This window comes from Seriola dumerili, unplaced genomic scaffold (assembly GCF_002260705.1).
Source record: "Seriola dumerili isolate Sdu_G_001 unplaced genomic scaffold, Sdu_1.0 BDQW01001731.1, whole genome shotgun sequence".
Taxonomy (NCBI): Eukaryota; Metazoa; Chordata; class Actinopteri; order Carangiformes; family Carangidae; genus Seriola; species Seriola dumerili.
Window position 1 is genome coordinate 20,683 of NW_019175986.1, and position 21,643 is coordinate 42,325.

Sequence of the window (21,643 nt, forward strand, 5' to 3'; positions counted from 1 at the left end):
AGAATTCCTTGTCTACCAGGCCACCAGACAGAATTTGCTGTAACCACCTTAAATTATGGGCTGGGGCAAGTTGCCATAGGGAAGTCAATGAAGTGACACCAGTATACTAGTAAGAAAAAATGTATTTTTCACTTCCCCTGTTTCTTTATGTGTTTGAGTTACTTGATGAGAAAAAGAAGAATATTGTGGTTATGCCTTCCTTAAATGAATTCATGTGTTGCACATACACGGTTGTGCAAGCACAGTGACATGAAGTGAAAACCGGAGACAAAAAATGTCATTTTTGATAGATATAGTCTGTGAATTGAAACTCACTGTGGGAAATATTAAGTGTCTTTGTTTTGCACTACATCACGTATTGCACATCCCAAATGCCAGCCTGAACTTGTTTCTGAGAAGATATAAATAAAAATAAACTGTAAAAAGAATCTACCTGTTTGTGTGTTCAGATGAGCAGTGCAAATTAATTAAACACTCCCTGGCCACTTTATTAGGTACACCTACACAATCTCACGCAATCCAGTACAACAGCTCTGCCACAAAGCGCTGGCCACTTTTTGTTAAAGCTTTAGAAGGTGACACAAAGGTATTAATTCAACTATATGTTTATTATTGAGGTCGTCGTGGTGTTAGTCGTGGTGTTGTACTGGACTGCATTATATTGAAATGTGTTTCTAAAATTCTTCCCCCTCATGTTTGAGGTTGTTGCCTAGAGTTGAAGGGAAGTGCAGAGTTGGGTTAGCCCTAACCCTAACCCCGCTATTGCACAAGAAACACAAATGTGCACTGAAGTCTGTTAGTTACAGTAGTGAAAATTAAATATCCTGTTGTGTTGCTAATTAAATATTAAATCTAATGATAAAGCACTTTGGGTTTGTGGTTCAGAAATGCATTGAGCCTTGGACAAATTGAGTTTGATTATAAAGACTCACCGTTTCATTAGAGACACACTTAATAACACAGTGAGCAGCAGGAGAGCAGCAGTTCAATGGAAATCTTAACGGATTAGAAATGATTGCTTATTGCATATGGGAAGGGAAAAGAAAAATGGTCCATCTACTAAGTACTGTTTTGTATGTGTCACAATACTCAACTCAATGCTAAAATAACTTCTAGTCTAAGAATAGCTTGTCTATATAATGCATTTAGACCTAGACTGCATTATGAGACTATGAGTCGGAACAGCTAATCAATGAAACATATTGATTTCCAAAGGAGTCTGGCTACAGCCTGACTTACCTCATTAAAAGCTGAGTCTGGAGAAAATGGATCTCTAATATCTTGGGCCTAATGCCACTGGATGATGGACTGCTGCTTCGGGTAATTCTTTTCAAACTTGACTGCATTTTAACATTTGCAGATATGTATGGTGTCAATTCACTTTTTCGAGTGGCGCTTCTTCAAATTGCCCCAAGCTCTGACTGGAGGGGGGGGTTGAGGTGAAACAAAAAGGTGAGAGTAGGACATCTTTGGGGAACCTTTCATGAATTCATACAAATATTTTTTTTTCTCTTCCTTATTCCTCTTCTCTGTCTCTGTCTCTGTCTCTCTCTCTCTCTTTCTCTCTCTGAAATAGAGGTATCTCTTGACCTGATGAAACATCAACAGCTGTGTCTTGCCTTTAAAATCTGGCATTACTCATTTTCATATTTTCCATTTTGTCAACAAATTCCATGAGAGGACCAAAACCAACAATGCATTAGTCCATCTTTCAATACTTCCCTAAACTGTCTGTAGCCCATTTGCTCCTACTGAAGACATAAATTGTTTAAACAGGCTATGCTAACGTTGGCTATGTAGCAATTAGAAAAAACTTACAAATAGCTAATTTTAGTTTTTAAAATTTTTAAAAGGCTGATTCATTTCCTAAAACAGTTGGATACTGTAGTTTTCAACAACACAGGGTTTTGCACATATAGACTCTAGTTGGGCGGGCAGCCCAGGTATATTAACGACTGCACAAGTATATTTGCCAACTCATTTTGGCATTTTATTTGTATGTTTTTTAACCGTCAGAACAAGGCCATCCACAATCGATTAACTACTCCGCCAAGACAAACAGAAAGAGAGAAAGAGGGAGGTGCATGGTAATGCAGGTAATGAGGCAGCTGAGGGAGAGGCAGAAGCAGCAGGTCCCAGTGTGGTAAGAGCAGGGGACCCCACCACCACTACAATCACTACCACCACAAATACACGATGCTTGTGTTAATGAGGAAAAATGTTCCTCAGTGTAACCATGTCACTCATTGATGTATTTTTTAGAATAGTTTTTAGACAAAAAATAGTGGTCTGTGGCACAGCCAGGTCTGGCTTTGGCAAGTTAGTTAGTTTTATTCACTGGTCTTTCATTGAGATTTCTTAACAATAAGAAAAGTATAAAATATCACCAGCCTTATCCTCCAAGTATCAAACACCCAGTGACAACAACAACCTTTTCTCCTAAAAATCAAAGTCATATTCAACTAGTTAGAAAAAACAAATATGTTTTGAAAGAACAGTGCTGCCTGGATTATGTTTGTATCAACATAATACGGGAATATTTAAATGAAAGTATCAGAAAAGTACTAAAATGTTCTCTCTGACAACATCTTTCATTCAGCGGACTGGAAAAAAACAGTCAGTGAACATAATCCAGGCAGCAATTCCATATATCAACACTGTATATCATCTATAGAGCAAGAGGTCAGCTCTATAAGCTTTTAAAGGAAGTGAAGCTGCATGTAGAAGCCTTGACTACCTCAGAAACCTCAGGGTTCATTCTGCTTATATGCCAAGTGCTCAGCTGGTGATGTATCGATGTGCACAGCAAAGAGCTGCACTGATGCACAAGAGAGCTTCTGTATAAATGATGGACAAAACACAAAACAACAGCAGTGAGTCTTAATGTTGTTGATTCACTTTCTCCCTCACTGTCTTTCTCTCATTCTTTACCTCTCTCACACACACACACACACACACACACACACTGATTGCAGCCTTTGCCCACTTGACACATCTGGATTTATGATTACCTTTGCGTGTGACTGTAATGGCTAAGTGCTCAGATGTATGAGTTTATCATTTCCTAAGCTTTTGCCTCCCTGTGAAGATATTTAAAACGCCAACTGCAAGATTGATCATCTGATGTTTTCTGCATGGACTTAAGAATCCAAAACCAGAGCACCTGATCAAACCACTGGTTTATTTGAACTTACACTGAACATGTTTAGATAGATAGATAGATAGATAGATAGATAGATAGATAGATAGATAGATAGATAGATAGATAGATAGATAGATAGATAGATAGATAGATAAATACTTTATTTATTCCCTCGGGGAAATTCATGTTTAACTGACGGTGAGACACTGAGGACACATGGTCATGCTAATAAATGCTTTTCATGGCATGCTTTAGAGTTAACACACTTTTTTCTATTCCATGGTCACACAATCACAATCACAATCACAACATCCTTATATAGCTTGGAAGGAGAACAGAAGGGCTCTTCAACTCCAGTGGTGTCCATACACAAACCAGAAGTGGCTGCCACTGAAGAACTCTTGGTGGGACTACAATCTCATAACAGCTATGCGTGTTATACAAGCCCCTCCTCCACACTGTGCAGGATATGAGGGAGGAAAACAGACAAAGATGGGAATGTGTATGTTGACAAAGCCTTGATTATGGGATGTAAATAATCCTGCTACTTACTCGCTAACGCTGGAGATGCAGACATGACTTTAAACAGCTACAGTATTATGCATAAACATGTTTATGCACTTACACACACACACACACACACACACACACACACACCAACACACACACACACACACACACACACACAGCCATATGAATACGTGTCCATTCATGTACTGCTTAACGTTTCATATTAAATTATTACTATTTGGCTTTCCTCTGTGGTATGAAGTTAGCGCACAATCCTCTGTCTGTGTCGTTCTATGCCTCCTCCAGCACAGTTTCACCTCCTCCTGGACCCCGTTACTGACCAGCACATACAGCACAGGGTCCACCACACAGTTCAGACTGGACAGCGCCAGCGTGCATGAGAAGGAGAAGTGCATATTTTGTTCAAACGCGCAGTAGTTTCCTCCAGAAGTTGTGTTGTCGCTGTGATAGAAGACTAGTGAGCGTATGAGCAGGAGAATGTGATATGGAGCGAAGCAAATTGAGAAAATCCCAATCACCCCAAAGGACAGCAGGCGGACTTTCCTCTTAGCCTGTGCACTCAGGCCGGGACTCTGGCCCACAGTGGCCAGCACCCTCCAGTAGCTCACCGCCAACACTAGCAGGGGCAGCAGGAAGCCGATGCCAACTCTGATCAGGTTGAACAAGGCAACGGGTCTTTGCATGGGGTAAGTTTCATAACAACGGTCGTTGCCTTTCCTGTCATCATGGGCATCTTTGAGATTGTCATAGAACAGCACCATGATGTGCAGCACCACCACTACAACGTAGACAGTGACGCACTGCGCCCAGGCGTAGCGTGATGTACGGTGGGTCTTGGAGCGGAGCGGGTACGTGACCACCAGGCAGCGGTCCACAGAGATGCAGCAGAGCAAGAAGATGCTGATGTACATGTTGGAGTAGTAGAAGAAGCCAGCTACACTGCAGGACAGAACACCTAGCTTCCAGTGGTGGTCCTGCCGGTAATAATTGATCCAAAGGGGCATAGTGAAGAGGAAAAGCATGTCGGACAGCGACAGGTTGAGCAGGAAGATGCCCAAAATGTTTTGCCGCCGCACTTGTTGACAAATAGGGCCCAGAGTCAGGACATTGAAGATCAACCCAAAAATAAAAGCCAGGATGTAAACAGACATCAGTAAGTCACTGATGGGGCTCTTGTCGTCGATATTGACACACATAGTAGAGTTTGTGGTTGTCGCTGGTGATGTGACTGTGACGTTCATTTTTCTGTTGTTGATCTGTCACTTTGCTGGATAGAAACTCACCTGCAAGCATGAAAAAAAAAAGTTTTACAGTTATAGTTTGTCAGTTTAAATGAGTAGAAGTGACACGGGCAACATGGACTTATGCATAGGATAACTTAAAATTCATAGCACAGCCTGGATATTTTGTAATGCTAATCATATTTTGTGGTTCATTGATCTCAAGAGAGAAAATTGTGTGATTGCCTGAACATGAGGCAGTTTGGCTGTAGAGCATATGGTATTTGGAGTTGAAATCCCCCACCTAGAGATGATACAGGCTTAGTCATACTCCCTGATGATAACAGTTTGCACCCACAGTTGTAATAGGAGCTTGGATTGCCAAAAAAAAATCGCCCTTTATTGCCTCAACTGCTCTGTTTGAGGAAAACATGTCATGCATTTTTTTTTGATAAATGTCCTAGTTTTATAAAAACTGAGGGCAATAAGGAGCTTATGCCTTATATCATTTGAATTATATGTAGAACCCTCTGCTCCCAGATCCCTGAGATGATCACATTATTTTATATTAATGCTGCTTTTTGTTAAATTGTTGCACTCACTGACCTACATCAGAGTGGCAGGCAGGGGCAGCACCGACTGAACTGACAAAGTGAACATTTGCATTTTAATGTAACCAGCGCTTTATAACTTAAGTCCAGTTTATCTAAGCGATGAGCATTTGTGATTCTGTGGGGACAAAACAAGACTCAGACTCAACCTGTTAATTTATATGTATCCTTACAGAGACTGGCTGACAGTCCAGTTTAATGTCTGATGTAACAGTAATCAGCAGAGCTGGGTGGTTTAAGCGTCACTCCCAGACAACAGGGAATTCAATGTTGACTGTGGCTTGAAGAATGAGTAATGTGAACTTCATGCACTATATGAATTAGCTGATTAATTCCTTCCCTGATTTACACTGAAGATGCACGGTCAGACCCGGCTCGTCACAGATCTGTGGGTGTGATTCCTGACTGTTAGGCAGACACATCAGAGACATTAGTCTGTGTTGCTTCCTGTTCAAAATGTTCTGGTGCTGAAATGGCACAGAAAGGCCAAAAAACACTGCCCGCACAGCTAAATGTCACCAGAAAATGGGAAATAATAAACTCCTTAAAGCGGATCCCTACAAAGACGACATAGAATTGCTATTTTGCGGAGCCTCAATAGCTTTTTTAAAGTCAGAGGACATGGCCTATTGCTCACGGTGTTGCACTTTCAGTGAAACCAGGAGAATGCCCAAGACAGACTGAGTGAACATAAATATTCCATCAGAGTTAGATTATCCTATGGCACAACATTTTGCTGATGTCGTGCATGCAGAGAGAAACCTGTTAGATTTTCAAATTTAATGTCCTAATATAACCTAATATATCCAGGTTTGGATGAGGAAATAAAGATTATAAAACTTTCCTATAAATAACTTTATTTTATTCATAATTATACTTGCTGCTTTTATGTCATTGTGATAGGTATTTCATTATATTTCCAGTGTGTTGTCTTTAAAGAGTATCAGGCGTAACCTATTTTTACTCTTCTCATACAGCACTTCTCTTTTCTTTATCTAAGAGAGTCTGACGGAACATTTTCTTTACTGTGATCAGTTTTTTTTTTAAGTTTTATTATGTAGATTTTATCCTGTCAATTTCCTGTCTCTCTATATCACTGAGATTTCAGCAATAGGAAATTAAACATTTCATTGGCATCTCTCTCTTTGGCATCCGTTGATATTTGTTTCCCCCTGTACATTTTGTTCTATCTCTCAGGGTTGGCTCTGGTGTGTTTATAGGCTCAGGAAGCATCTAATACCATTAACGTCTGGACAGAGATAGGCTGTCCTGTCCAAACTCAATAATGGAGAAGCCATTTAGAGTCAAGCCATCCTCAGAGAATGATAATGTGCGCCTGCATGGGTGTGGGGAAATGGTTTCGATTTAATGGATTATTCATAAAATTTTCAATCAATGGGAAACTACCTTCACTTTAGTGACGGAAATTTTTTTTCATGAATCTAGCTTTTCTAAAATCATTCACTGGCTGCTGTTTAGTCATCAGTCTGACTGCTATGACTAACCACACATCGGTCTTTCCCTTCTATCAACAAAGGGCCTGTAACTGTGAGGAGTTTGTTCCATTCACTGGCATTTATCGTCTCCCTTGCTTTGTTTTTCTTCAAACCTACAGGTTTTCAACTTTTCATGTCTTTTTCACGTGTAAAGTATTTTATTTTATCCCTCACTACTAATGCAGGCCTGCTTTACACAGCTAGTCCGAGTTTCAGTCCATCTGAGCCAACTATGCGATTGTTACTATTATAAGATGAACTAAGCTGAGTTGTTATTACACAGCCTGTCACCAGTGCTGCTTTAAAAGAAAAACTTCAACCTTTTATGCCAAGAGAGAGAATGTGCTGTCTGCCAAACCTCATTTTCCAAACAACATTGAGCTTGAGATTGATTTTATTTTATGTTTCATAGTTTCCTTCCCTAATACCAAAGCTGCATTCCAAAAGTGTCAGAGTCCACCTGTGCAGTATACTCCCGTGAATTTGGACTATTTCTTCTTGTCAAGCACTTCTCTGCTACACTCTCCAGCCTGCTGTGGTGACCACCGCTGGGAGAACCACAGAAAACATTCAAACCTGCAGAGAATCAACATTTCCAGCCTAATTATTTCTGCAACACGGACTCACACAGCCTCGAGCATGCCGTCTTTCCCTTGACAGCAGTCCAATGGGGACGAAAAGAAAACTAGCAAAGAAAGTGAGATTTCAAAACAAATTGATAACCTACCTTCAACACCCTGCTTGCAGAACATTAAAAACAAGGAAGAATGCCTCACATTTTTACCCTTTTCGCTGTCACTTTTTGAAGTGTTCAAAGTATAGTATCATTTCCAGACATCCTACATCCAGATTTGTAATCAAGAGTGACCTCACCTGTTGTTTTTGGGAAGAGGTGTGTCTTGACTGTAAAAGAACGCTGTCCACTGGGCAAAGAGTTTCAGACACATTCCAGAGCTGTTTCAGGTTTGGAAGCGTTCTTCCAGGAGGTCAGAGCACGAGCTTCAGAGGAGACTCTTCAGAGCTGCTGACACGCAGCCAAAACCACTACAGTACCACATGGCGCTCTCAGAAAATAACTGCACTAGACAATTATCAGCCAATACAATAGCTAGACAGTGCAGGGTGTTTTTCTTCCTGTGTTCTATCTGATTTGTCTTTGCTCTGAGATGAGATGATTTGCCGTAGACAGCCACAGTTGAAATGTCAGCAGGGAGTGTGGAGAAAGGATGAGATGAAGTACAAAAAAGGGGAAGACACATGTAGGAGGAGGGAGGTTTGCCTTTGCACACGTGCAAGGAGGAAGTAGGTTTCATGGGTGGGGAGAAACACAAGACTGTGATAAAACAGACATGATGCAGAAGTGAATGAGAGTAAAAAAAAAGTGAGCTTTGTGCGTAAAGGAAACTGTATTTCTGTGGGCAGGCAGCCACACATGTGATTTCCCTATCTTACTTTCACATTAATCTTTACATGACAGGTGTAAGTGTATAGTGGAACTGAGCCATTGTCAATTATTTGAAAATGCTCTTTCTTCATCATCTTTCTCGCTTTGTCTGAATTCCTTTAACACAGAGTTAGGCTCATCACCTACAGTGATGAGCCTAACTCTCCAGGAAGCGGCATGAACCACGGGGTTCTCAGAGTCAGCATCATACCCAGAACAACCCTGCGTCTGCGTGCTATCCACAGGTCTTTTCATGTTTTATGAACGTAAACACGAGTAAACATGTAAATCAGCAATGATTTCCTATGAGCAAGAAGGCATAACTGAGGTCAGCTATACAAATAGCAGTGAGAGAAGAGGGTAGATAAGAAAAAGGAAATGCCAAATATTTTTTGGAAATGAAACTTATGGTAAAATCACCTAAAAGGGAGTTTAATACTAGCCTGAACACTCATCATCCATGACCCTTTCTCCCTGCCCATAGAGGCCAAGCGAGTGTTTCAGAATTGAGATTCATTATACATCTGATGAACATGCAAAGGAAGGATGTTGGTAAATGTGGTAGTTTAGCTGACAGCTCAGTTTAGCCAGTATTTCAATCAGGAAAGACTCATTTTCCATGTGCAAAACAAGAGAGGAAAAGTGAGAGATGTGAGAGTTAGAGAGAATGCCCCCTTCATGATGTCATAATAACAATAATAATAATAATAATAATAATAATAATAATAATAACTTCTTCTACTATAGCACCTTTCAGGGTACCCAAGGCTCTACAGAGTAAGAAGACAAAAAGTAAATAAATAAATCATATGTGATAAGTGGGTGAGGCTGTGCAAAGTATAGGACAAAGCTTCATTAAACTAAGCTTCATTAAAAGAAGAGGGTGGTGCTTTAGTGACAGCATGTTTATCATTTTTTAAAGCATTTCTCTTGTCTTTAGTAGTCAGACGCCTTTTTTATTTCAATGTGATAATCAAAGGTTTCTACAGAACTTTATGAGGAGTATTAAATCCATTCCTACGTTCTGGGAACAGTATGAATCAAAGGTGGAGCAACTTGTGCAAACTTGTGCACTGAGCGTTTCTGCCAAGATGACGCTGAATCTAGGCTACCTGTCACTGTGACTTGTGATTTCTTATTATTTTTCCAAAAGCAATTTAATAACTTTAACTTTAACTGAAAGGTTAAGTCTATGTCAAAACATTAGTCAAAGGCCCTGTGTACATTTCAAGAGTTATCAGCAGCTGTAACAATTCTTCCAGCATACCGGCCATAACCAGATCCTTTCCCAGCACGTAACTAGTGTAAGAGATGGATGGGAGAATCCACAGTCCTGTTTGCATATGAAGCTTCAGCAGTCTGTGTTGGTCATATCAAGTGGCTGTTTTCCCAAAGCGGGGGCCTTTCTAGTGCAACATCTCTAAAACTAAAACTAAAACTAAGAAAAAGTTTACCAACGTGGAAGATAGCTTCTCATTTTGATTCAGACCGCAAAAGCCTTTTAGCCACTGAACTTGCAGCCTGAAGGTAGACATGCTCTACTCCAAATGACGACATAAGCATGACTTAAACAGGAAGCAGGAGCACTTTAGGATGATTGATATACAGTATACATACGGTGCAGACATTATCATTTCTGGAGTAAAGCCTGCATTGCATGTCTGTCATTGCAAAGAGCTTGCACTTCCAATAAAAGGTACATTAATGCTTGTTATGTTGTGTACAATAATACATTATAATTACATCCTTTTATACAACCATTTCCATTTATGGCGATACTTCAACAGTATTGACATAAAGTCATTCGCTCACTGGCAGTTTTATCTGTCATTGTGTTCTGTGGTCTCAGGTTATGTTCACTGTGCTGCACCTTCTTCTTCTAAGAATAGCCCCTCACATGACAGGGCCTGACATTTTAAAAGCATAAATGGTGGGTGGAAATTTTTTTATGATAGCTCCATGTTCAAGAGATGTGAAGTGCGTGCTGACATTTCTAGAATGGCGTAGCCTGTGAATGTTACCACTGTCATCTTCGCTTCCTTCTTTCCTCAGCGTGAAGTTAAAAATGACATCCTTTGCTACTTTGCTATTGCTACAACAAAACAATGTGCATTTTTGTTTGTTTTCTAGCAACACCTTCCTCACTTAATGCTTGACCTCCCTCAGTGAAACACAGAGCCACAACGACAACAACAACCTGTTTACATAGTTTTGAGAAGTGATGTCATTGCAGTCATCTCACTTTGAAACTACAGGGTGCCACGAGGAGAGAAGTAACAATCAAGAGAATGAATATCATTTTACAAACCAATTGAAGACGAATATGATGGGATGGAATGGTTAAATGACACACTTAACCTTTTACTATGTCTGTGTGTTTATTTCATAAGTGATCCGACAAACTGATTTTTAATACTTGCTTGGTCTTTACTTTGGAAATTTGTAGGGAAATGATTTTTGTAGAATTGACAATGATAGTGTCTTATCCTTTAACAAACCTTTTTGACATAAACTATGGTGATAAGTTATTTTTTTTTTTTTTCACAAAGTTGGAATTTGATCATTGCAAAAACAGACTGGTGTAAAACAAGTTGTGCTGTACCCTTTTGGTTTTGCATTGGCCTGACAACCGGAATAGCTCAGCAATTTTCTGTAATTTTCCAAATTGTTTTACATTGCTGAGTTATTTCCTTTGAAATGCATTATGCCTGAGTGCAAGGGCAACCTTAGCAGCTGGCATAGCCCTTTAATGTGCTTGATGGCCAAACTGTAGGTCATTTCTTGTGCAGTCACAACAGCTGATGAGGAGAGTGCATTCAGACTTTGTGATCATGTTACACAATTACAGCCTAAACATTCCCACCGCAGGAGGTTTCTGTTTTGTATGATCACCGACAGCGTTTCAGTTGATAGTCATCTCAGGAAGCAGGATTGCTGGGCTGGTACTGATAATGGCAATAAGTAAAACCTTGTTTACTTAAGTCACATTCTAGATTTCGGGAATTAATACATGGAGAGTTTTTCTTGGCAATGTTATTAACACACCATTAATCTTGCTTTCCTGTAACAAAATGTTACATAATGTAACAGAAGAATTTCATGAGTGGTACAGAGCTTAGAGATTTTAGTCTATTAATGACGACACATTTTTCTTTGACAAACAAATTAAGATAAGAAACACTGCTATATTTTAGGTGACATATAACTGCTGATTGTATTTATTATAGGAGTAGGCTATCTGTACTACTCGTTGTGATGTCACCTTAGCTAAATGATAAGAATTCTTGGGTAATAAACTCTTGAGCACACAACCAATTGAATTTTGATGAAACCATCATTTTCTTCCACAGACGTAATTTATACAGATTCTCAACTTCTCAACAACCCCAAGACAAAACTCAAAACTGAATTGCTCCTGCTAGCTATAATCAATAGGCTTTGTGTGTGTGTGTGTGTGTGTGTGTGTGTGTGTGTGTGTGTGTGTGTGTGTGTGTGTGTGTGTGTGTGTGTGTGTGTGTCTTCTCATCCCAAGCAGAGCTATAGAACTAAACACTAGGCTCCACTCAAGCTGACAAGAAATGAGCACTGGGAGGTCTCAGAGGTTTCAATGACAAAACACTGGCAATGGAAAAAAGTAATCTGTAGCTCATTCTGCCTGAAAGCCACATTAATTCAATAAAACCTCAAAATTATTATTTCGACTCTAAGCACATTTTTTGGATCTTACAGGATAATTGTGGTGATATTTATTATTGTCAACCACAACCAACAATAATCTAAAAGCTACTATCTGTATAGCCAAAGCCTGATATAGCCATTGAGTCCTGTTAAAAGCATATCATTGATTATTGGGTGACATGTTGCATGCATATTAATTTTTTGAGTCAATCCCACATACACGTTTCTCCAGTGAAAAATACACAAAAGCAACAAATGTATATTAATCAGCTGCTCAAAACAGTCCCCAACAAATGTGCTCCTAACTAACAGTTTGGGGACTGTACTCTCGTAAAAAATTAGCAAGCACTTTTTACAACCCATAGTTACGTTTTATTGTTCGATGACCTCTAGAACCCGTAGAAATTATCACGGGAGCAAAGGAGAAAGACAGGTGGTGTATATAGAGCGACACAGTTCACTTGAGGAGAAGGCAACTTAATCATGTGAACATGGTTTCACAGTACACTTCTTACAATAACTTTAGAGGCAAGAGAAAACTAGCCAACACATAGTACTATGAACATGTGTCACACTCATTATACCAGATATAAACTGAACTATATAAATATACAACACTCTTGTACGTTAATGACAAGTATCTACCAAAAACTGAGCTATGTCACATGTCTTATATATAAACATGTACTGTAATCGACATTCATCCGTCATATCAACCATGACTGGGATGCCCTGCAGACATTTTCAAACAAAGTTTAACTCAGAGATTATGATAAAAAGGACAGTAGAATTTAAAATGCATTTCATTTTCAGACATTTCCTGTCCTCCTCTGGGGCTAAATAAAAAGCGTCTAGTTTCCACAACCAAAGGCAGGATGCCAGATCTTAAGTGAACACAAACAGACCTGAGACTGAGCTCTGGTCAGTGGTCTGGTTCAGGGTGGCATATTGCCCGGGATGGTAAGTGTGCTTAAGAACACGTTATGTTCTTAGCAGAGACCTAAAATAACTACAATTACAAGGCAACTTATTTCTAAATATATACTATAAACTAAATTTAGAGAATAACTATTGGTCATTAGAGAATCTAATGGTCATTTAGAGAAATTTATTTAAGCCATCCCAATAAATGATTTGTGTAGTAAGTGTATTGTCAAGCATGTTAATGAAGCTATTCCACAACGCAGCATGTTATCCTTTTGCCTAACTTTACATGGCTCCCAACCCATATCACCACACACTGACAGCTTTCATGTGTGCCCAAGAAACAACACATAGCTCTGTTCTTTATCGCTTTTTGTTTGTCTACAACCGCCACAGATCACTGCTCCAAAAATGGACAGAAACAAGCCGATAAAGGAATGACTGAAGTGACATGAAATGGCAAAGCAGTCTGATCACTGATTAGATTTTGACTGAACAAATTTGCTCCAATTTGTTGAGTGTACACTTTCTTATCTTTGTGTTTATGTATATCAAAAATGCTGCCATCCATGAAACCAGTTGCTATGGTAGCTGAAAGCATAGGTATATTTTAATTTGAGAAGCGCCTTTCATCTCTCAAGGTCATCACTCAGATTAAATTTGTCAAGTCATCCTCCCCTCCTGGCGAATTAGATGAACATTTCTTTTTGAATTGGATGAAGTTAAATAGAGTCTCAACTGCTGGCGCCAGGTACAAGTCTGTCCGTGGTGTGAAAGGGTCTCTGTTGCTTCTTGTCAACTGCAAGGCCAGCGGCCTGGAGAAGTCTTGCTGATGCGAAGGTGACAAACCTGCCTACAACTGAAAGAAATAAAAGGAGACTGAAAGAGAGAAAGAATATATCATTAGTCATTGTTTTGGCAATGATGATGGATGTAGTGTAGGAGTACCAAGGGTGCACTTTCAACTAGAGTAGCAAGCTAAAGTGTGCTCATCACAGAATGGAAAACAATTCAGTCTCTTCGTCTCTGTAGCCACAGGGTCCTCTTGAGTGCCACTTGGTCTGTGAGGTGTAATGTGTAAAAAATTGTCTTTGTCCTTTGACAGCTAAGAGAAATTTTTTTTTTTGTATGTGTGTATGTGCTTGTGTGTGTGTGTGTGTGTGTTCATATGCATACATAAATCCATCTTATCATAAATCCATGTTGCAAGCGCCCATATAAGAGCATCCTTGAATTTCTGTATTGGCCCTAGTGTCAGTACATTTAAGAAGAAATTACAGTCGGTATATTTGGGATAATCTGCTGTTCGTTGGAGAGGGAAAAAAAATAACAGTCTGTCAGACTGTGAGTAGAAAAGTAATTTATTGCTGCAGCGCAAGTGGTACTTATTCTTTTGTCATTCAAAGCATGTTTTTTTCACTATAGAAAACCTGAGTGACAGTAATGGTCCTTGCTTCTTAAACATATTGCTGAGGAAAAGCAAATTGTCTGTATATGACTGCAAGTATTTTAGTGGTAAATCATCGTCACATTTTCGTGCCTGCTCGGTTTTACCTGTTACAATTTCTAGATAACATCCGCGTTACAATAAATAAAACTTCCAAGACAAAAAGAATATTGTTCAAGGTTTTGTATTATCTGTTACAAAGGCTAGGATCATCCTTCAAACATGTTATACACAGTCTACACATATTTGACAACTACCTAAAGTTCAGGTTACACATGTGTATAATAGACCATCATAACTACAGTATGTTTTATATTGTGTCTAAATAATTCTACTTCACAGAAACATGCAACATATTGACATGACAGCTTGTCAATAATTGAACTACATACACTCCAAAAAAAGTCTAGTTTAGTAACCCAAGCGCTTACATCATAGGGAGAGGTCTGCTCTTGCTAAACGAGATGTCCATCCATCTTCTCATCAGCGACAGTATGTGAATCTCATATACGGCATCTGTGGGGACATGCTACTCACCACAAACTGCTTGACAGGAATAGCTGTTGAGGCCATTGTTGTCTAATATGTCCACTGCAGGTAGAGACGACTTACTGTTAAAAACTGTCGGGTCATGGCAGATAATAAATAGCCTCAATGCTAGAGTTCATTTAAACCCACAATGCCATGTTTAATGACATATATCTTCTAAAAGCCTCTTGTGGTTCAAAACTCCAGTGGTAATTACTGGAGGCTTTGCTGTCGCCAGATCAATAATTCCAGTTTTCACTACAGGACATGAGTTTATGGGAACACAGATGGGTTTGATGCCATTATCTGCACATTAGTAATTACCAACACAGAGGAAGTCTTTTGTCACTGCAAAGAGATTGAACCCGTTTTTACTGAGGACCTAAGAGAGACTGTAATTCCAGTCAGTCCAACTCAATGACACTAAAAACAAATGTTAGTTTTAATTGAAGGCAGTTCGATTTTAAATTTAAACTCCTATTTGTTTACAAAAATACCTGTAGCAAATTCTTATTTTTGATCAATTGTGGCAAAATGGTATTTCCTGCTTCAATTTGAAGTGCTTCACGCTGAGAAGGAAAATAAGATGCTGTTTTTTTTGTGTGCGTTCCAAATTTTGATTTAAAGTTTGACTCCAATTTTGATGGCAAAGACTCATTATGAAAGAGTTCAATATTTCAAAAGATGAAAACGGACCAATCACCACAGAGGTAAATGATTAGAAGGAAGTTTTGATGAACTCAGTCTGTAAAAGTGAGCACTGGCACACAGCAGATGTTTTGCTGTGAAAGTCTGAACAGCTGGACACTATTCTCATTAGAACCATGTGATTCTTTGCAACTTAATGTCTCTGGCAGACTCTAGGTCTACCATCTCATTCTCCCTCTCCCTTCTTCTTTTCTCGGTCCTAAATGATCTTGAGTTGTCTATCTCTCCCTGGTCAGAGGATGCTGACCCTCTCAGTGAGGCCTTGCACATCTGCATCCTCCCCGCCCTCCTCATCGTCAGAGCCCGGCGCAGGAGGAGGAGGCACAAGGTGAGCAGGGTAAGGCAGAGTATGTTCACGGGCAAACATTTGCCAGCGGCTGTCATCACTCTCATGGGTGATGTAACGCCCGCCAAGTTTCGTCTCCAGTTCCCGCAGGTCCAGCCATGTCTGATAGTCCTGAGAAATGGGATATGGGAATATACACAGGGGTGAAATTTCAGTTTCAGTTTAAGAAGCCTTGAAATTAGATCAGAGTTAAAAAGCTTTTATGTGTTTATAGTGCAACATCCAGTAATAACTTTTGGTTGTGTGTATGTGTGTGTGCGTGTGTGTATGCCTGCGTACGTTCATGAGTGTGTGCAAGTAAGAACTTGAATGATCCTTTTGCCTGTTTCTGAGGTAATTATAAATTACACTTTCATCCAAGTTAGGGCTGCTGTGACATTGAAAATAAATTAATCCATGCACATTAGAACAAACAAAAACAACAACAGTCAGTGGGATGGTTTAAACCTCCAAAGAAAACTGATCTGTTTTTCCACTGTATATATATTTTGCTTTGAGGGAGACATTTAAGAATTGTTCAGTCAATGAAAACATAATTTTTATAGCTAATCCGTCCTCCTACATCCTCACTAACGTTCCAAAATATCAGCCTTGAGCAGCCGTCTTGCCGCTGCAGACTCCCTTGTGCTTATATTTGCCCTTTCCTGTAATGGCCATATATTTTATTGAGGGATTTGCAGAAGTAAAGAAAAAAAGGTAAAGTCCTTTTGAGGTATTACTTTACCACTAAAATTATTGGCAGTCACCATATCAGGAAAAAGAGCTGCTTCCTGTACTTTTAATTCAGGATTAATGGAAGTACTGGAAGGCTGATAAAATAGTGTCAGACAGACTTTAAACCATGTTCTTGTTTGTTATAAATTTCAAAAAGTATTAAACAATGTGTGTTTACTTGAGTGAAGTCGTGTTGATATGCTACCTGTAAGTATGAATGGCTGAGACTCTTGTCCACGCTATAGCGTTTCCTCATCTTGACTTGAAGCAGGTTGTTGATCAAGTCGATTGCTGGGAAACACAAAGGTATACGCATTGCTCAATAAAGAGAAACTGACAAATGACAGTATAAGAAGTCATTAGAAATATCATGCTTTAACATTCTGGCTACATCTGAACAATTTTATTCCTGCATTTAGTTGTGGCAGAGATAGAATGCAATGAACAGAAACCTTGTTCATCATTATAACGATTACTCAATTGAAAAGTGGCTTATCATAGTATGATTGCGTAATATATTGTGAAATAAAAAAGTTTAACTTGTAATGGCTTGTCATGCTTTCACAGTTTGTGTTAACCTTTTTCTAATAAGTGGCCAGTTTATTAGGAACACCTAGCTAAAACGAAGGCAGTCTAATACAACAGTCCTGCAATAAATCCTCATGAAGGTTATAATGTTCAGTGTGTTTCTACTTCGGCTTCTTGCTGTGTCAAACAATCACATTCTCCTCTCATCCCTGCCCCTCCGTGTTTACCATCACTGGAGATCTGTTTCCAGGGGTTGGGAGGGTACATGAAGGCCGCATTGTGGATCTGGTCGTTGATGTCTTCATCCTCATTAAATGGGAACGTTCCACTCAGGCTGACATACATAATGACGCCGACCGACCACATATCCAAGGAGCGGTTATAGCCCTGGTTCAGCAGAACCTCGGGGGCCAGGTAGGCAGGTGTACCAACCACTGAGCGACGAAAAGACTTCTCACCAATGATACGAGCAAAGCCAAAGTCACACAACTTCACCTGAGAGAGAGAGAAACAGTGTGAAAACAAGGGGGGAAAAAAACATTTCAGAGTGTGAAAACCACAACTGCTGCGTATGATGATGCATTTAGTGTGTGCATGTGTATTTGTGCATGTGTATATACCTGAGGAAAAGGATCAGCAGAGGCGAGGAGCACGTTTTCTGGTTTCAGATCACAGTGAACAATGTTTTTAAAATGCAGGTGTCTGAGAGCTGCAAGAATCTGCAAACAGACACAGATGCATACCCACAACCACAAAAACAGGATATGAGTTAGTCAATCCCCACTCTAAAAAGCCAAATGAACATGCATACTGTACATTTCAGTGAGTTCTGATGCAGGCAGCAAGACACTGCTGCATCAGGACGTCATTGTGAGTAATAAGTGGATCACAAGCATACAACAACAGCAACAGCAATGCTTTCGGTGTTGTGATGTATACTCGGTTTCTACAAAAAAATCCCCTGTCTGCTGGGGCACATACACACCTGTGTGATGAGGAACTTAGTGAGCCTCTCAGGCAATCTGCCTTTCTCACTGGAGAGGATCATCTCCAGCATGTCACCATGTAGCTTCTCCATCACCACAAACACTTTCTCTGGGGTCTCAAACATACACTCCAGGTTCACAATGCCCAGATGACGTAAACTCTGAGAGAGTGATGAGAGAGGAGGAGGAGGAGGATGGAAGAAAAAGGTGGGTGATGAGGAAATTGGGAGGTGGTTGGTTGGTCGGGGGGGGGGCGGGGGGAGAAGTTGGGTGAAGAAAGAATGACAGAGACAGACAGCAACAGACAGCAAAATTTATCATTAAATGGTTATGCTCCAGAAATACCATAAAAGGCATTTTATTGCGTATTGATATGATTCAGAGGGACTTTTCATCACCAGGTATTTCACTTGAAACCTGGGGAGTGTGGCAATGTCTGATAGGCCAAATGAATAACTGCAGAGATGAAGGGAAAGTCAAGTCTTCTAGGGACAGAGTTGTGAACAAGTGGACAGACCACTGTACCTCTGTCTCCATCTGCTGGTGCACAATGTACTCTACATTTAAGTAGGTGCCTAAACCAGCTCAAGACAGCAAAAATGAAATGGATTTCTGTTTCTAAATTATACATTCTTCTCAAGTCATGTTGTCTTTCTGTCATTTTAAAGAACTTAGATACTTTCTGTTAGCAATTTATTCTTAACTTTATAAATAATGTACAGTCTCAAAATTAGTGTTTGTTGGTTAGTTGGTTTTTTATATGTACTTTTATTTACAGTTCTCCAGGCTTTTGAAGTATGAAAAATGGACCTGAATTTGTAATGTAATTCATGTCTACAATGAAGAGTATAAAGTGAGTAATGGAGCCTGACTTAAGAAAGACTTCATGTATGTTATTTAGGACCGCAGTTGGTTGAGACATTGTGTTCCCAAAAGGCAAATGAATTATTACATTATTTTAACTCAAACATTTAAGGCAAATATCATACACAAAATAAATATTACAAATGACTATGACAATTCATGATGATTTATCACTGGGAACATTTGCTGCAAATGTGCAAGGCAGGTATCAGATAACTCATTTGTGGCCTTTGTGATAGAAATCTGTCTATTGTTAAACCACACAGCCACCGTTAATGTGTCCCAAACTGATCATCTTAGTGCTTTGATACTATTGTCCTTTTAAAAACAATCATAAGCACTATGAGAGTGGAAATTTCCTTTCCTTTTAAAAAACAGTCCACAAACCAGATATTGGTTTAGCCAGACACTGAGCCATCAGTTCCTAAGCAGTAACCACAGAACAAGCTGCTTCCTTTTAGCAATACTTCTTCAAATGATTCATGCTGGGATACGTGGAAAGTTATTGAGCCTCACAGTCCAATTGAGTCAATACAAACCTTATCAATGTCACTATGGACACCAGTATTGTAATGAATGACAGCATTTTTCATTTTTCATGTACGTGCCAACATAATTCACAACACCGATTTCCAATATACCACAAAGCACCTGTTACTGTGTCAGCATTAGTGTGTATGTACAAATGGTACTCATTTGCAGCTGCAGTGAAAGGTATGCGTGTTTACCTGCAGTATGGCCACCTCATTCCTCAGCTGGCTCTCCTGCTTGGTGGGAAAGCGGAGCTTGTCAATGACTTTGACCGCTACGTCCCTCCCTGTCTTCCTGTGCTTTCCTGATGAAGAAAAGCAAGGTTAGTAACAGATGTGGCTGTGAACTGAACCTTACATATGGACATATATTGGAGCCTGTCATCCAGAGTTTGTGATGTATTTAAAATAGTGCTCCAATGACCACCACATGACAAATGTCTTCATATATGCAGTAGAACTAGACTTTGACATGTGGAATTGGTGGAGTTCCCCTTTAAAGACACATCTACTGTCAGGCATGCATCAGTGTAGTCCATGTTTTAGAGGGTTTGTGATGTACTGTCTTGTGTCTTGTTAGCTTTAACCCATTCGTTTGACCTTCACAGAATCTAATCTAATCTAATCTAATCAATCTAGAGCTCAATCAGCAGTATCACTGGACATAGATCTACATACCTCCATACACGACTCCAAATTGCCCAGATCCCAGCACTTCATCAGCAAAAATCTGGTACACTGTACCAATGTCCTGTAGGAATGTACTTCATTTAATAAATCATTTAATCATCATTCTCACTGTAAATATTCATTTAAAGACTGAATGAAATAGGTAAAAAAAAAAAGAAAAAGATCATACCACGTTCTCTTGGATTTGACTGTTGGACACTGATATGCTGATAGAGGCTTGTCCTGAAAAAAACAAAAACAATACCAGGAACAATGTACAGGTTACAGAGTTTTATGAATTTTAGGTTGTGTATTTAATGAGCACTACCTGTCAACAACTAATATCTCACATGTACTGTATGGTAATTTTCTCCAACACTAGAAAAGGAAGACTTTGCTCAACCTCAGCTCGACATACGAAACTGAAATGAAAGAACGACTTAACTTACTGGAAAAGTTTATCATCAGATTAAATAAAGACCAAACCTCGTCCTGTAAATCAGCTCATGTTGCTTCTGATGCTTCTGATTTTATAATTTTTTTATTAATCATGCCCATCCATAAAACTCTTAGTAAATATGATAACCAAAAATGCACCATCCACATTTGGCTGCTCTCAACTTACTATGAGTTGTGTTCCCCTCGGCTGGTGGGGCATCCTGAAAGATGACAGGCATGAGGGCCTGGCGAATGGCGCTCTCCCACGCCTTGGCTACTTCACGCCCAATGCCGCTATTGGGCGCCACTTGGCTAGGTGAGGGAGGTGTCTGGGGGACAGTCGGCGGGTTGCTGGGTTTCAGAGGGGGGAGGGTGTTGGGGTCCTCCCCTACAAAGTAGCACATAGTGCCTGTGATGAGCTCGAAGCAGTGGGGATTTGTGCCGGGGGGGACAAGATTGAAGTTGCCAGCAGGACGCAACTCCAGAATCTCAGAAAGAGGGATCTCCTGCAAGTGGATGGACCAATGATATGGTAACAAACTTCAACTTCATATTAATGACTTAAAATCATAGCTTTTTCGTGGAGTTAACTGTACTTACCTTGTAGTATTTGTTGGAGGTGTTGTTCTGGAAAAGGATGATGCACTTACAGTCCAGACGCCAGTAGTGCCTCTTTCTCTGTTTGGGGTTGGAGTAGGATGGGATGAGTCAGGGCAACAAAGACAAGGCATTGAAGAGTGGGATAGGGAGAGGACAGAGGGTGAGGAATGGGGCTTGGATCTGGGGGTAAAGCTCAAGGGTCAACATGGATGCATTTCAAGTACGGAGGTGACGTCCAG

The 21,643-nt window shown here is 39.9% G+C and overlaps 2 protein-coding genes across 4 annotated transcripts in view; both read right to left on the reverse strand.

Annotated features, from left to right (window-relative positions):
- Positions 1–1,993: 1,993 nt before the first annotated feature.
- LOC111238892 (G-protein coupled receptor 4-like) lies at positions 1,994–8,194 on the reverse strand. Its single transcript, XM_022768609.1, has 2 exons — positions 7,874–8,194; positions 1,994–4,956 (listed from the first exon to the last, which is right to left on the reverse strand). The coding sequence occupies exon 2, from the start codon at positions 4,912–4,914 to the stop codon at positions 3,871–3,873; it is 1,044 nt and encodes a 347-aa protein (XP_022624330.1). The 5' UTR covers positions 4,915–4,956; positions 7,874–8,194; the 3' UTR covers positions 1,994–3,870.
- Positions 8,195–14,661: 6,467 nt separating this feature from the next.
- Positions 14,662–21,643, reverse strand: part of prkd2 (protein kinase D2) — a 32,777-nt gene continuing 25,795 nt past the window's right edge. For all 3 annotated transcript variants that reach the window (XM_022768606.1, XM_022768607.1, XM_022768603.1), the window contains 10 exons: positions 21,405–21,482; positions 20,992–21,310; positions 20,557–20,609; positions 20,376–20,448; positions 19,896–20,002; positions 18,303–18,464; positions 17,938–18,036; positions 17,545–17,812; positions 16,995–17,080; positions 14,662–16,186 (listed from right to left, as the gene is read on the reverse strand). In XM_022768606.1, coding sequence (XP_022624327.1) covers positions 15,962–16,186; positions 16,995–17,080; positions 17,545–17,812; positions 17,938–18,036; positions 18,303–18,464; positions 19,896–20,002; positions 20,376–20,448; positions 20,557–20,609; positions 20,992–21,310; positions 21,405–21,482 — 1,470 coding nt within the window. In that variant the 3' untranslated portion in view covers positions 14,662–15,961. The remainder of the gene's footprint in view (positions 16,187–16,994; positions 17,081–17,544; positions 17,813–17,937; positions 18,037–18,302; positions 18,465–19,895; positions 20,003–20,375; positions 20,449–20,556; positions 20,610–20,991; positions 21,311–21,404; positions 21,483–21,643) is intronic.